The sequence below is a fragment of the Callithrix jacchus genome, chromosome 22 (assembly GCF_049354715.1).
Source record: "Callithrix jacchus isolate 240 chromosome 22, calJac240_pri, whole genome shotgun sequence".
In the NCBI taxonomy this organism is placed as follows: domain Eukaryota; kingdom Metazoa; phylum Chordata; class Mammalia; order Primates; family Cebidae; genus Callithrix; species Callithrix jacchus.
In genome coordinates this window covers 7,101,557-7,116,702 of record NC_133523.1, presented here as the reverse complement: position 1 = coordinate 7,116,702, position 15,146 = coordinate 7,101,557, and the positions used below count along the sequence as shown (strand labels likewise).

The 15,146-nt window shown below is 54.8% G+C and overlaps 1 protein-coding gene across 3 annotated transcripts; it reads right to left on the bottom strand.

Annotated features, from left to right (window-relative positions):
- Positions 1-115: 115 nt before the first annotated feature.
- Positions 116-13,881, bottom strand: MCOLN1 (mucolipin TRP cation channel 1). 3 transcript variants are annotated; one of them, XM_035287384.3, is made up of 15 exons: positions 13,737-13,881; positions 13,369-13,505; positions 10,359-10,564; positions 8,430-8,597; positions 8,182-8,347; positions 6,880-6,988; positions 6,551-6,647; positions 6,243-6,342; positions 5,852-5,958; positions 5,601-5,750; positions 5,367-5,468; positions 4,859-4,981; positions 3,700-3,915; positions 467-597; positions 116-361 (listed from the first exon to the last, which is right to left on the bottom strand). In XM_035287384.3, exons 3-15 carry the CDS (start codon positions 10,446-10,448, stop codon positions 325-327), a joined length of 1,596 nt encoding a protein of 531 aa, XP_035143275.2. In that variant the 5' UTR covers positions 10,449-10,564; positions 13,369-13,505; positions 13,737-13,881; the 3' UTR covers positions 116-324. The 3 variants fall into 3 exon arrangements, with proteins under 3 accessions (XP_035143275.2, XP_002761709.3, XP_078216512.1); XM_002761663.6 differs by lacking the exon at positions 13,369-13,505; XM_078360386.1 differs by lacking the exons at positions 5,367-5,468; positions 13,369-13,505.
- Between the last annotated feature and the right edge of the window lie 1,265 nt (positions 13,882-15,146).

Here is a 15,146-nt window from a genome sequence, read left to right as displayed (position 1 = left end):
CCCCTCCATGCTTAGAGGGCCGACTAAGGCGGCCATGCTGAGTGTGGCCGCGCCTTAAAGGGCCAAACAGCTTAATGCAAGGACTGCTCCTCCGGCTAAAAATGAGAACGACACATTTATTTTCCCTTTTATTGAACACCCTCCCCACCCTGTCTCCCCGCCCCCAAGGGTCCGACTCGAAACGTCCAGGCCCTCCTTGGGCGCGGCAGGGAGCCGATCCTTAAAAGCAAACCCTAAGAATAAATAAGCCGGCAGGGCGGGGGTGGGGTGGGGGGGTGGTCTCCGAAGTCCAGGGGTTAAGGTCCAAAGGCAGTCGAGGTCGAATCAATTCACCAGCAGCGAATGCTCCTCCGAGGGGTCCCTGGAGGAGGGAAGCAGGGAAGAGGGGAGTCAGTTTTCTCTGGCTCGCTCCCCTTTCCCCAGCCCCCAACCCCCAATCTGAATGGGCCAGACCCAGGACTCGAACCTTCCGCAGCAGCAGAGAAGGCTGCAGGCCGAGCCGCTCCCGCGGCGGAACTTTCCAGAGGTCGGGGTGTCCTGGCACTGCGCGATGTAGGCCTGGAGCTCACTCTCCTCTGCACCTGCACCGCCGGGATGCTGGGAAGAGAAGCCGGGAGACTCAGCCTGAAAGTGGCCCCCAATCTCTAAGACCCTTGAAGTCCGCCCTCCACTCCAGCCATCTGCATGGCTTCCCACCCCCCACCCCCGGCCCCGGCCTTTTGCTCTTGCTGGGCCTGCTGACCCATGGTTTCATAGTTTCCTTGCACAGAGAACCCTTCCCTGACCTCTGAACCTAGACACAAGTTGTATCTTTGCCAGTCTGGTGCCCTCTGCTGTGGGCCCAGCACCTAGAGACCTAGAGCCAGACCTGACACGACCTCGGTGCTCAGAAACCATCTACTGAGTGAGCCGGATGCATGCTGAGCCCAGCTGTGGGAGCAGGGCCTGAGTTTGCCCACCAGAGTGGATGCATGTGTGTGGCGTCTAAGTGCTAGGGTGAGACGGGAAGTAGCTCCCAGGGCCTGACTGAATGTCTGTAGGACAGCTGGTGCACGGGGAAAAGGGAGTGGACTCATCTGCCGGTGACACTGGATGTGGCAGGGTCCCAGCCAAGATTTCCTTCTCGCTCAGCCTCACGGAGGGACCATCTTTTCTATAAGTATTTTCCAGCTACTAGGCCTTTGCTTTAGCTATTCCTTCCCCTCAATGCACTGCCCCTTGGGCTCCATCTCTTAGCTCTAGAGACGATGGAAAGGTTCAATGTCTATGCTGTCCAATATGGCAGTCACCGGCAACACTGGCTTTTGGGCAGTGGATACAGGATGGTGCCAGTCAGGAACTGAATTTTCAATTCTACTTCATTTGAATTAATTTTTTTTTTTGAGACGGAGTTTCACTCTAATTACCCAGGCTGGAGTGCGCGATCTCGGCTCACCGCAACCTCTGCCTCCTGGGTTCAAGCAATTCTCCTACCTCAGCCTCCCGAGTAGCTGGGACTACAGGCTGCGCCACTATGCCCAGCTAAGTTTTGTATTTTTGGTAGAGACGGGGTTTCACCATGTTGACCAGGATGGTCTCGATCTCTTCACCCGCCTCAGCCTCCGAAAGTGCTGGGATTATAGGCGTGAGCCACTGCACCCGGCCCGAATTAATTTTTATTTTTTTGAGACAGAGTCTTGTTCTGTCGCCCAGGCTAGAGTGCAGTGGTACGATCTTGGCTCACTGCAACCTCCAGGTTCAAGCAATTCTGCCTCAGCCTCCCGAATAGCTGGGATTACAGGCACCTACCACCACACCTGGCTAATATGTACTTTTAGTAGAGATGGGGTTTTACCATCTTGGCCAGGCTGGTCTGGAACTCCTGACCTCATTATCCACCCACCTTGGCCTCCTAAAATGCTGGGATTACAGGCGTGAGCCACCACCTCGCCCAGCCTGAATTAAAATTTTTTTTCCCCCAGGCAGAGTTTCACCCTGTCACCCAGGTTGGAGTGCAGTGGCTTAATTTTAGCTCACTGCAACCTCTGCCTCCCAGGTTCATGCAATTCTGCCTCAGCCTCTGGAGTAGCTGGGATTACAGGTGTGTGCCACCACGTCTGGCTAATTTTTTATATTTTTAGTACACATGGGGTTTTACCACGTTGGCCAGGCTGGTCTCTAACTCCTCACCTCATGTGATCTGCCCACCTTGGCCTCCCAAAGTGCTAGTGCTAAGATTTCAGGCATGAATCACTGTGCCCAGCCAGAATCAAAATCAAAATTTAAATAGCTGCATAGGGCTAGAGACTAGTAATAGAACATTCTAGAAGTTCGCCTGGACCCACTCTCATACCAATCTAAAGCAGGAGTCCCTCTGTAATCTTCCACTCTTCCTTCATACCTGTTAGGAGCAGGTCATTGGTCGTGGTTGTCTGCTCCCGACCCATTCATCTTGCCCAGAGGCCTTGGACAGATCACGTACACCTGATTCCGACACAGATCTTGGCCCTTACATATATCTGCTGAAAGAATTGTATCTACCTGCCACTTCCACATCCTTCTCTGTCCCCTGATTGCAGCTTGCTGGGAAACCACTGTTCCCAGCCACCCCACTAGACAGAGGACAGGAGGATTAGGAGCATGGCTTCTGGAATCAGACAGCCCTGAGTTGAGCCCAGTTTTACTGCTTAGAAGTTAACCTTGGGTGGGGTCAGAGGGAACTGGGGGCATGGCTGGGGCCTGGGGACGGGGTGGGGTCCCTGGGGGTCAGCCTTAGGAATGGGGCCAGCTGAGGGTCACCATGTGAATGACAATGTCCCAGGGTCAATGACAAGGTCACTGAAACTCTATGACTTGGCTGGGCACAGTGGCTCATGCCTATAATCCCAGCACCTTGGGAGGCCAAGGCGGGTGAATCACTTGAAGTCAGGAGTTCCAGACCAGCCTGGCCAATGTGGTGAAACCTCATCTCTAGTAAAAATACGAAAATTAGCCAGGTGTGGTGGCACATGCCGGTAATCCCAGCTACTCAGGAGTCTGAGGCAGGAGAATCGCTTGACCTCGGGAGGCGGAGGGTGCAGTGAACCAAGATCACAGCACTGTACTAGCTTGGACCACAGAGCAAGATTCCATTTCAAAAAAACAAATAATGGGAGTGTGTGGTGGCTCACGCCTGTAATCCCAGCACTTGAGGAGGCCGAGGCAGGTGGATCAGGAGGTCAGGAGTTGGGAGACCAGCCTAGCCAACAAGGCAAAACCTCATCTCTACTAAAAATACAAAAATTAGCTGGGCATGGTGGTACAGGCCTCTAATCCCAGCTACTCAGGAGGCTGAAGCAGGATTGAACCGGGGAGGCAAAGGTTGCAGAGAGCCAAGATGGCACCACTGCATTCCAGCCTGAGCGACAGAGAAAAAGTCCATCTTAAATAAACAAATAAATAAATAAATAAACCCTATGACTCGGTTGCCCTGTAAAGGTAAAGGCAGACTTAGGCACCCTCCTGGCCCAAGCCCACCTTGCCAAGGCTGAGATGCCATCCATTTCCCCCGTGCCCCCCAATTTCGAATCACTCTCTTTTTGGTTTCAGAGTTGCCCATATTCTTTCCCAGGGTCTTCTCTGTTCACCTGTGGTGTCCCCAAAACCCCTGCATGGCAGACTCTGGGCACCCAGAGCCCAAGCTTAGGGCTGGGTGCGTGTGGCTGTGCGCACGTGACTGACCTTGATGGTGTCGTAGGCGCCGGTGATGAGGGCGATGAAGAGGCTGAGCACCATGTAGATGAAGAGGCTGATGAAGGAGTACAGGTAGAGCTGCGAGAAGAGCCACACCAGGCTGCTGCGGCCCTGCTGCGCCTGCATGGCGGCGAATGTCACGAACATGTCGTCCCCGTTGATGAGCGAGAACAGGCACTCAGACACCATGGACAGTGAGCGGAACTGCAGAGGGGCGGAGGATCAGAGGGAGCCAGGCATGGCCAGAGCCGGGGGCTGGCATCAGGCTGGGGTCCGTGTGAGTGGCCGGGTCCCAGGCTGGGGTCACCATGTGAGTGGCTGGGTCCCGGGCTGGGGGCACTATGTGAATGGCTGGGTCTCGGGCTGGGGTCATCATGTGAATGGTCAGGTCTCAGGGTCAATGGCAGGATCACAGGGCTGACCTAGGGTCTGGGCAGACAAAGCAGGAAGGGGAATAACCCAGATTGAAATAGGGTCACCAGCAACTGTGACAATAATGGCACAGGGTCAGTGTCAGGGTCACCAGAGGCCACGGGAGACAGTGGATAGATTCCCAGAAGTCACCAAGGGGTCATCTGGGGGTCAGAATGTCAATGACAAGGTCATAGGATCAATGTCAGGGTCACTGAAGTTAAAGGGAATGGTGCATGGAATACTAGCAGTCACAATGGGCTTATCTGGGGGTCATGGTGTCGATAACCAGGTCACAGGGTCAATGTCAGGGTCACCAGGGGTCAGAGGAGACAGATCAGAGTACCTGCAGTCAGTATGGGGCCAACTGGGAGTCACAGGGTCAATGACCAGGTCACAGGGTCAATGTCAAGGTCATCAGGGGTTAAAGGGGACAGTGTATGCAGTACTAGCAGTCATGATGGGGACATGGTGTCAGTGACCAGGCCATAGCTTCAATGTCAAGGTTACCAGGGTTTAGAAAGGACAGTACATGGAGTACTAGCAGTCAGTTGGGGTCATCTGGGGGTCAATGTCGGGGTCAACAGGGGTCAGACCTGCTGGTAAGGCCCTGGGGTCCAGCTGAGTCATGCAATGTCACTGGATCTGGGGAGTCCAGGGGTAAGGGTGCTTAGGGGAGGGGGCCAGGGATCCTTCGACTGCAGGCCACACACACTCCAGCCATGGTGGCCCCTACCTTCACGTGATAGGGCCCCAGCACAATCCAGCCACAGAAGCAGTAGCCCAGGTAGATGACAGCCACACAGCAGCAGAAGCGCATGACGCTGGGCAGGGCCACCCGCAGCGTGGCGATAAGGATCTGGGTTGGGGCAGAGGGAGCGTCGCTGAGAGTGTGGCCACAACCCAGGTCAGCTGTGGGCACCCAGATGGGGGTGGGGGGGCTGGGGCCTCGCCAAGGGCACAGCTGGTGTGGCCACAGGAGCCAGTGGGTACCTGGAGGGGGTGGGGCCATGTCTGAGGGGGTCCAAGGGCACCCCATGGCTGGACTCAGCTGGTGGGCACGAAGGATCAGGCTCCCAGGGCCTTGCCCAGGTGCAGCAATGACCCTGTGTGTATGGGCAGGTAGGAGGAGGAGGCTTGCAAGAGGCCACTGGCCAGGGCTGGTGAGTGCTGTGTGTATAAGGATTTCTTTGGAGGGTATGGGGTAACCACATGGAAGGCCCAGCCTCGTGCACAAAGCTCACATTGTAGTTGTGGAAGAAGGTCAGGTAGCGGATCACGCCCACCCACACCAGCAGTGTCGAGGTGCCCAGGAGGATGCTGCACACGTCGTAGCTCGCCAAGTTCTGCGGGTGGGAGCAGCATCAACCTCTCTGGCCCGGCCCTTCCCTTGGCGGGAGCTTGGGGGAGAGCATGGCCCCAAACGAGCATTGACAGCAGGGATGGGACCTGGGGCCCAGGGCGTGAGCAGGACACACCTTGGCCTCAATGCCGATCTTCATGATGGTGCCTGAGATGGTGAGCACGTCGCTGGTGACCAGCAGGATGTACCAGCCATTGACAAATTCCAGCCGCTCCCACAGGCTGATGACCCGTCCCCGTTGCCGCCACATGAACCCCACAAACTCCTGCAAAAGGCATGCAGGGTGAGGGTCTGTCCAGGCCCAGGACCCTTGAAGGCCTGGCTTTTCTCACCCCAGGGCCGGCCCACACGACACAGGGGCCTCACGTTCTGCAGCAAGAAGCCTCGAAGTAGCGAGCGGGCACAGAGGAGGAAGGACAGGGCGCAGGTGAGGATGACGACCACGTCAAACAGGAGCCGGAAGCTGTTGTCTCCTGCGGAGAGAGCAGTGGGTAGGGCCAGGGTGTCACGGAGCCTTGGGAGGCTAGCGCTGGTGCCAGGCCAGGCTGGAGACTAGGGGGCTGCACGGCTGGTTTTGGCAGGTCAGTGGGCTCAGGGCTTGCTTGGGGTGAGTCAAGAACCCCGGTCAGCACTGGTCTGGGGCTTGGGGGATCCCAGGACAGGACAGGGTCCCCAGTTCCTTATGATCTGAGGCTCAGGGCATTCCTGGGCAGGTCAGGGCCCCCAGGCAGCACTGGTCTGGGGCTCAGGGGCTCACCGTGCCGGAAGACACTGGGGTGCTTACACTCCTGGATGTGGGTCTGGGTCTCTAGGCTGATGGGGATCCGCCCGCTGTGCGCCTTGTTGTCAAATGTGATCTGTGGGGGCCAGTTGGGAACAGAGTAAACCTTGGTGCCCCCAAGCCCCAGGATCCATGTGACAGGTGGCCTGACAGCCCCCGGGCTCCCTCCCTCATCACCTGCATGCTTGCCCTCGACCAATGCTCCCGAAACGTTCCTGAGAGATTCCCTGACCATGTCCCTGCCCTGGAACTCAGGAGCCCTGTGGGTCCCCCGGGGGCCTCACCAGGACGCTAAAGGTATAACAGTCCGGGATCTCGTTGTTGATGAGGCTCTGGAGGTTAATGGTCTTCAGCCGGAAGTGGATGGTGACATTGATCAGCCTAGGCAGGAGGCTCCCGTGAGGGGCAGGGGCGTCTTCAGGTCCCTTCCGGCCCGAGTGCTAGCACCCCTGCCCCGTGCTGATTCTGCAGCTGGCAGGGGAAGTGCTCACCCAGCAGGTGCCAGTGCCAGGGGGCGGGCCTGTCCCCATTTTAGGGAAGTGGCTGCTGGGGTGAGAGTGTCTGGTGTGGTGCCTCCCCCACCCTGGGCCCCCCTTGAGCCAGCAGGCAGTACTTGTGGAATTTAAGCGTGAGGTTCCTGTAACTGGAGCTGCCTTCCAAGAGGGCGAGATCGTCGCTGGGGGGCGGAGGGGGCCGCTCAGGGGGATCCACCTGGATGCAGTCTGAGGACAGCGAGGCAGGGAAGGGCCTCAGGGGGCAGGGGAGGCCAGGCTGGTCTCCCCAGAGCTCCCGGTAGCTTCTTCTCTGTGTTTCCCAGGGCTGGGTCATTCCTACAGGCCTGGCACTCTCTGGGCCAGAGGATGTTCAGTGAATGAACCGTAATAAAAAATGACACCTGGTGCTTTCTATGTGGCAAGAGTCACACTCACACTAACCATACTTTTTTTTGAGATGGAGTCTCGCTCTTGTTGCCCAGGCTGGAGTGCAATGCCACGATCTCAGCTCACTGCAACCTCTGCCTCCCAGGTTCTAGCAATTCTCTGGCCTCAGCCTCCAGAGTAGGTGGGATTACAGGTGCCTGCCACCAAGCCTGGCTAATTTTGTATTTTTAGTAGAGACAGGGTTTCTCCATGTTGGTCAAGCTAGTCTGGAACTCCCAACCTCAGGTGATCCACCTGCCTCAGCCTCCCAAAGTGCTGGGATTACAGGTGTGAGTCACCATGCACAGCCGAATACTATTTTTTTTTCGAGATAGGGTCTCACTGTGTCACCCAGGCTGAAGTGCAGTGGCGTGATCATAGCTTACTGCAGCCTCAACCTTCTGGACTCAAGTGATCCTCCTGTCTCAGCCTCCTGAGGAGCCGGGACCACAGGAGCATGCTAACAGGAGCACAGGAGCACCACATCCAGCTAATTTTTTTTTTTTTTTTTTGAGACGAGTTTTGCTTCTGTTACCCAGGCTGGAGTGCAATGGTGCGATCTCGGCTCACCGCAACCTCCACCTCCTGGGTTCAGGCAATTCTCCTGCCTCAGCCTCCCGAGTAGCTGGGATTACAGGCATGTGCCACCATGCCCAGCTAATTTTTTGTATTTTTAGTAGAGACGGGGTTTCACCATGTTGACCAGGATGGTATCCATCTCTTGACCTCGTGATCCACCCGCCTCGGCCTCCCAAAGTGCTGGGATTACAGGCTTGAGCCACCGCGCCCAGCCCCAGCTAATTTTTTTGTGTATAGAGACAAGGTCTTCCTACATTGCCCAGGCTGGTCTCAAACTCCTGGCCTCAAGCAGTCCTCCCTCCTCAGCCTCCCAAAGTGCTGGGATTACAGGTGTGAGCCATGTCGCTCCGCTCTAGCTGTTGATTTTGATCCCGAAGCTCAGACTCCAAACAGCAAAGCCCCGCGTGCCCACTCACCAGTGACCACCATCGGGTCAATGTCAAATGTGTCATTGGCTGGGTCCACATGGCCTCGGTGGTAGTACCGCTGGCAGAGAGCAAGCCCTGAGCCATTGGCCCAAGGGTCATCCCTGCCATGGACATACGCGTACCGGCCCAGTGACACGTCCGGCAACGCCAGGTACTATGGACAGAGAACGGGAGGGCCTGTGAGCCCAGCCCCCTCTCTGCGGCCCACCCACCCGCACCTGCCCACCCACCAGCACCTGGTCCACTGCATGGAAGATGGCCTGGTACAGCTGCTCCCGCGTGTAGGCTGCGAAGGTGTCATCAGCCCCGTCTGAGTAGCCCAGCAGGAAGAGGTGTCGGAAGGCAATGGTGTTCTCTTCCCGGAATGTCACAGCCAGCTGATTACTGAGCCCAAACAGGATGAGCTGGGAAGAGGGTAGCAGGGGTTGGCATGGCTAGGATGGAGGTTGGGGGGTATCTCCCTCAGGGCACAGGCAAGAGAAAGAGGACAGGAGGGCTCTAGAGGTGTCCACTGGGGTGGGGCAGTCCCTGCTAACTCAGGCACCTGTGCATTTCTTTGCTTTGAGTAATTTCACCCCACCTCTTGGCAAAAGCTCCAAGTCACTCCTACGACTGTGTCCTCCCTGCTACAACATAGGGTAGGCATTCGTATATCTCACAGCAGGGACTAACATTCATCAGTTTTTTTTTTTCTTTTTTGAGACGGAGTCCCGCTCTGTCGCCCAGGCCGGAGTGCAGTGGCGTGATCTCAGCTTATTGCAACCTCCGCCTCCTGGGTTCAAGCAATTCTCTGCCTAAGCCACCTGAGTAGCTGGAATTATAGGTGCCTGCCACAACACCCAGCTAATTTTTGTATTTTTAGTAGAGCCAGGCTGGTCTCCAACTTCTGACCTCACGTGATCCACCCACTTTGGTCTCCCAAAGCGCTGGGATTACAGGCATGAACAACCATGCCTGGCCCTCAGTGGCTTCTTCTATACAATGGGAACAGCAGTCATCAGGACCTTGAAGGACATGCTGGTAAGCTTAAAAGGAGTGGCTGTGAGCTCACACCTATAATCCCAGCACTTTGGGAGACCAAAGTGGGCAGATCACATGAGGTCAGGAATTTGAGACCAGCCTGGCCAACATGGCGAAACCTGGTCTCTACTAAAAAAAAAAAAAAAAAAAAAAATTATCGGGGCGTGGTGGTAGGCACCTATAATCCCTGCTGCTCAGGAGGGTGAGGCAGGAGAATCTCTTGAACCCAGCAGAGGTTGCAATGAGCCAAGACTGAGCCACTACAGTCCAGCCTGGGCGAAAGAGTGAAACACTGTCTCAAAAAATAAGTTAATTAAATAAAAATAAATAAATAAATATAAAAAGAGCTGCTGCCGGGCGCGTTGGCTCAAGCCTGTAATCCCAGCACTTTGGGAGGCCGAGGCGGGTGGATCATGAGGTCAAGAGATCGAGACCGTCCTGGTCAACATGGTGAAACCCCATCTCTACTAAAAATACAAAAAATTAGCTGGGCATGGTGGCACGTGCCTGTAATCCCAGCTACTCAGGAGACTGAGGTGGGAGAATTGCCTGAACCCAGGAGGCGGAGGTTGCGGTGAGCTGAGATCGTGCCATTGCACTCCAGTCTGGGTAACAAGAGTGAAACTCCGTCTCAAAAAAAAATAAAAAATAAAAAAATAAAAAAAGCTGCTACACACAGATTTCACATGGCTTCCTACTTGTCATTACACTGCTTTAAGACTCTTGTTCAAGGCCTTGACTTGAAGAAGACTCCTCTTTGACAAGACTCCTCTTCACGGTGGCTCATACCTATAATCCCAGTACTTTGAGAGGCCGAGGCAGGCGAATCATGAGGTCAAGAGTTCGAGACCAGCCTGGCCAACATAGTAAAACCTCATCTTTGCTAAAAATACAAAAAATTAGCTGCACGTGGTGGTGCACACCTGTAATCCCAGCTACGCAGGATGCTGAGGCAGGTGAATCGCTTGAATCCGGGAGGTAGAGGTTGCAGTGAGCCAAGATTGCACCACTGCACTCCAGCCCAGAAGACAGTGCAAGACTTCGTCTCAAAAAAAATTGAAGAATAAAAAATAAAGATTTTTCTTCAAGGAGAACAGTGGCCCACAGGTGACCTCCGGAGGGGGGCCCTGCTTGGCAGATCTCACCTGCACGGTGACCACCAGGATCTTGACCACTTGCAGCATCAGCTTGCAGGGCTTGCGGCCCTTGGCTCGAAACTTGTCGCACGGACTCATGAAGAAGTATTTGAGACGACGTCGAAGGTCTTCCTCTTCTGGGGGTGTCGGAGGGGCCGGCAAAGGCCCCACCTGGGTCCCATACCCAGGGTTGGGGGTCAGAAGCCGCTCGGTCTCTGTGGGAATAGGAGAGGGCACTGGGGGTGAGGCCTGGGCAACTCCCCTTTACCCGTTTCTGAACAAGGAAGGCAGCATATGCCCTATCTTCATGGCCCCACGTTCTTGCCAAGGAAGAGCTCAGAGAGATCTACAGAAAACCAGGGCGAGCGCAGTGGCTCACACCTATAATCCCAGCATTTTGGGAGGCCGAGGTGGATCACAGGGTCAGGAGATCAAGACCATCCTGGCTAACATGGTGAAATCGCATCTCTACTAAAAATACAAAAATTAGCCGGGCATGGTGGCATGCACCTATAGTCCCAGCTACTCGGGAGACTGAGGCAGGAGAATTGCTTGAACCTGGGAGGCAGACGTTACAGTGAGCCAAGATTGTACCACTGTACTCCAGCCTGGGTGACAGAGCAAGATTCTGTCTCAAAAAAAAAAAAAAACAAAAAAAAAAAACCCAGAGAACCTGCAACATTTTAAGCACCAGTCCTGCTCAGAGGTTATGAGCTGGGTTTCAGGAGGTACAGGGCCTGGGCTGATTCCTGCCCCTCCTGCTCACCAGGTTTTTGAGCCTCGGTTTCCTCATCTGCAAAATGGGGCAATAATCATCTCTCATGGGAACACTTAGGACTGGATGCTTATAAAGCATTAATCACAGGGACTGATCCATGGTGAATGTCAGAACATTTCATCAACGTTCCTGTTACTGATCTGTGGGAAGAAAATGAACTGCTCCCACTGGCTTTTCACTGGACGTTCAAGGCTCCTGGGCTCATCCCGACTCCTGCTTCCAGATATGAGCATAACACTCAGCCTGTATTCCAGGTTTGTCTGGACAAATGCCCAAGAGATGACCTTTGCATTCATTATAACCTGGCCCATCAGCTGATACTCTCAGAAGCCAAAGACCTGGAGAAGGGGTAATTGACAATATAAGTAATAATAACGGAACACATTTGCTAAAGACTTTTTTTTTTTTTTGAGATTACAGCCAACCCACCCCAGACCCTACCAGCTGGGACACCAGGATGCCTATCAGCTAAAGAGTCTCACTCTTGCTCTGTTGCCCAGGCTGGAGTGCAATGGCGCGATCTCGGCTCACTGCAACCTCCACCTCCCAGGTTCAAGAGATTCTCCTGCCTTAGCCTCCCAAGTAGCTAGGACTGCAGGCATGCTACCACTCCCAGCTAATTTTTTGAATTTTTAGTAGAGACGGGGTTTCACCATGTTAGCCAGGATGGTCTCCATCTCCTGAACTCATGATCTGCCCACCTTGGCCTCCCAAAGTGCTGGGATTACAGGCATGAGCCACCCTGTGCCCAGCCATTAAAGACTCATTTTTTTTTCTCCCTGAAGAGCACCAGCTCCTGGAAATCATGAAGCCCTAGGATCAAATCCCAGACCTGCCACTTTCCAGTCCGGTGACTCCAGGTACCTCCCTAAGCCTCCATCTCCTCATCTGAAGAGTGGAAATGTTAAAAAGGCTACCCCATGGTTGGGCTCAGTGGCTCAAGCCTGTTGTCCCAATGGTTTGGGAGGCCAAGGTGGGAAGATTGCTTGAGTCCAGGGTTTGAGACCAGCCTAGGAAATAAGAGACCCCCTTTCCACCAAAAAAAAAAAAAAAGTTTTTAATTAGCTGTGGTGATGGCTCATGCCTGTAGTTAGTAGCTGGGACTCCAACTACTCGGGAGGCTGAGGTGGGAGGATCACTTGAGCCCAGGAGTTGGATGTTAGGGTGAGCCACTGCACTACAGCCCTGGGCAACAGAAAAAATTTTCTTAAAAAAAAAAAAAATAAATAAATAAATAAAAGCCTATCCTCTCCCAGAGCCCTGAGGCTGAGATCCTGAAGCTGCTCTGAGAATTCAATGAGACACAGCAGATAAAGACCTCTTCAGCAAACACAAGCTGTTCTACTCACTGTTTATTTTTTTCCAGCTTAAGGAGATCTAAGGTTTCAGCAACTGCTGGAGTCAAAGCTGGTCAGGGTAGCCCAGGACTGTCCCTGTCACACCCCCACGGGGATATGCTTTCTAGGGCCTGGCCCCCTGCCTAGCAAAGCTGTCAGGATAAATGTGGGTAGTGTCAGAACCTGCTGGGCAGAGAGGGACAAGTTCCCGGCCCCTCCCTTTGGAATTGGATGCTGCTGTGGCTGTTTATAACAAAGCCAGAGGGCAGGGCCCGAATACCGGGCTGAGATTACAGCCAATCCACCCCAGATCGTACCAGCGGGGACACCAGGATGCCTATCAGGTAGGGGTCCCCAGCTGGCTCCAGAAGGGGAAGCTAACACAAGGGGGTCTTCCTGTAGCCTCCTTGGGGGACAACGGCGGGCGGGGGTGGGGGTTGGGGTGGGGAGGATGCGCATCAGAACTGGCTGGAAGCCAGAGTTTAAGAAGGCTCCACGGGGTTGGAGAGCTAAAATTGAGTTAATCGCCTTGGGGCAATCCCTCCAGCTCTCCACGTTTGATTTGTTGTTGTTGTTGTTGAGACAGCGTCTCACTGTTGCCCGGATCCTGGCTCACTGCAACCTCCGTGTCCCGGGTTCAAGCAATTCTCCTGTTTCAGCCTCCCAAGTAGCTGGGATTACACTCGCCACCACACCCGGCTGATTTTTATATTTTTAGTAGAGACAGGATTTCACCATGTTGGCCAGGCTGGTCTCGAACTTCTAACTGTGTGATCCGCCCGCCTTGGCCTTCCAAAGCGCTGGGGTTACAGGCATGAGCCACCGCGCCCCCGGCCCGCGCTGGAATTTAGGGAAGCTTAGCGTTTGTCTCCAGGAATCAGGAGGGGAAGCCGGGGAGTCTCACGTGCGGGTTGGAGTAGCCGGTGCCCGCTGCCTGAGTTCCAGCCAAAGTTGAGCCATCAGGACCTAGGCTCCCCGTGGAAATCCCGGGAACCTCGCCGTCCCGAAGGGGAGAAGCTGGCGGCCCGGCGCTCTCGCTGCCTGAGTTTGGGAACCCGGCATAGCCTGGGCTCAGGAGGGAGAATCGGAGAGGCTGGTGCCCACCCGCCGCCCAAGTTCTAGGAGCCGTCTGCACATTTCTCCACCGTGGGGAGGCTGAGAAGTCAGCGCTGGAGTTTAGAAAAAAGGAGACTGGGAGCTCCGCCGCCCCAGGTCGGAGAAGCAGCCCGCCCGCCTGGGTTCAGGGCCCCACGGTGCCGCCCATGTCCTCACCTGAGCCGCGCGGACCCGCCGGGGCTGTCATGCTGGGGCGGGAGCGCGGGACGCGGGCGGGTGCGACGGGGCAGCAGCCCGGGTCCGAGCGCCCGTAGCTGTCACTGCGACCTCCCTCCCTCGCGGCGCGGCTTCAAACCCTCCCGCATCAGCTGATCCGCGCCGCGGTCACGTGACCCGCTAGCCGAGAGCCCTTCACATGACCGTATCTGGTCCCGCCCCCTGCGCCACGACAGGCTGTGCCGGAACAGCGCGCATGCCTGCCTCAGCCGGCGCTCTCCACCCTGGGTCGAAGGCGATCGCGAGGTCCTATAGCCGACGGGCTCTGGGTTGCGGGGGATGGGCTGGCCCTGAGCTTGGCAACGACGATCTCCGCCCTGGCTCCATGCCATGCCCCGAATCCGGTGCCAGGCTCGTGACTTCCATGTCCAGAACTTGACCCTTTATCCTCGTCGGTGCCTGGTGATGACCCTGAGTACTCTTTCAACGCTGTCTTCCTCTCTCTTGCAGAAGCTCCTTTTACCCCTCTCATTCGGACCTTCAGCAAACACGATTTCCTAATTATGTGCCAAATAGAACCACTTATCCCCACCCCTATGGCCCCCAGCCCAGAGTTCTCCAACATTCCTGGCCCGGATCTTTGCAGCAACCTCCTCCTGGATGGCAGCCACAAGCGTCTTCAAAGAATAATTCCTGTCAGTCCTGCGAGAACCTGCCCTTGGCTTCCCATTGCTCTGGACTGACAAGCAAAGTCCCCGCTCTGGTTTATCAGGGCCCTCTCATCTGGCCCCGACCTCCACCCCGGCTCATCTTTCTACAACCCCAGGGTTTTTGCATATTTTTGCCCTGGAAAGAAATTATTAAGAATTTAGACTCTGAAGGGCAATTGGGGTTTAAATCTAGGCACTGACAACTGCCACTTGTACATCTTCTACAGTCTTTTCAACTCCAAGCTGAGCACAGTGAGTGGTGGCTTAAAATCCCAGCTACTCAGGAGGCTGAGGTGGGAGGATCGCTTGAGCCCAGGAGGTCCAGGCTACAGTGAGCTATGATCACACCACTTCACTCCAGCCTGGGCAGCAGAGCAAGACTGTCTCAAAAAAAAAAAAAAAAAAAAAGTCCATGTGCCTTCGTTTTTCTCATTTGCAAAATGGGCATATTCAATCAGTCATCTACCTCCTGGGGCCATTTATATCAGGTCTTCTTATGCTTCTCCTAGAAGGTACCATACTTTGTAGTTATTTTTTAGGTATTCTGAATTTAGTATCTATGAGCTCGGTGCAGGTCGATGCCACACTTATCTTGTTTCCTGCTGAGTCCCCAGCAATCCAGAGATGTTTGTTGATTGCACACATGAGCAACCTCTTTTTGTCCATTTGTGTGCCTACTGTATGGGCTTTGAAAAACAAG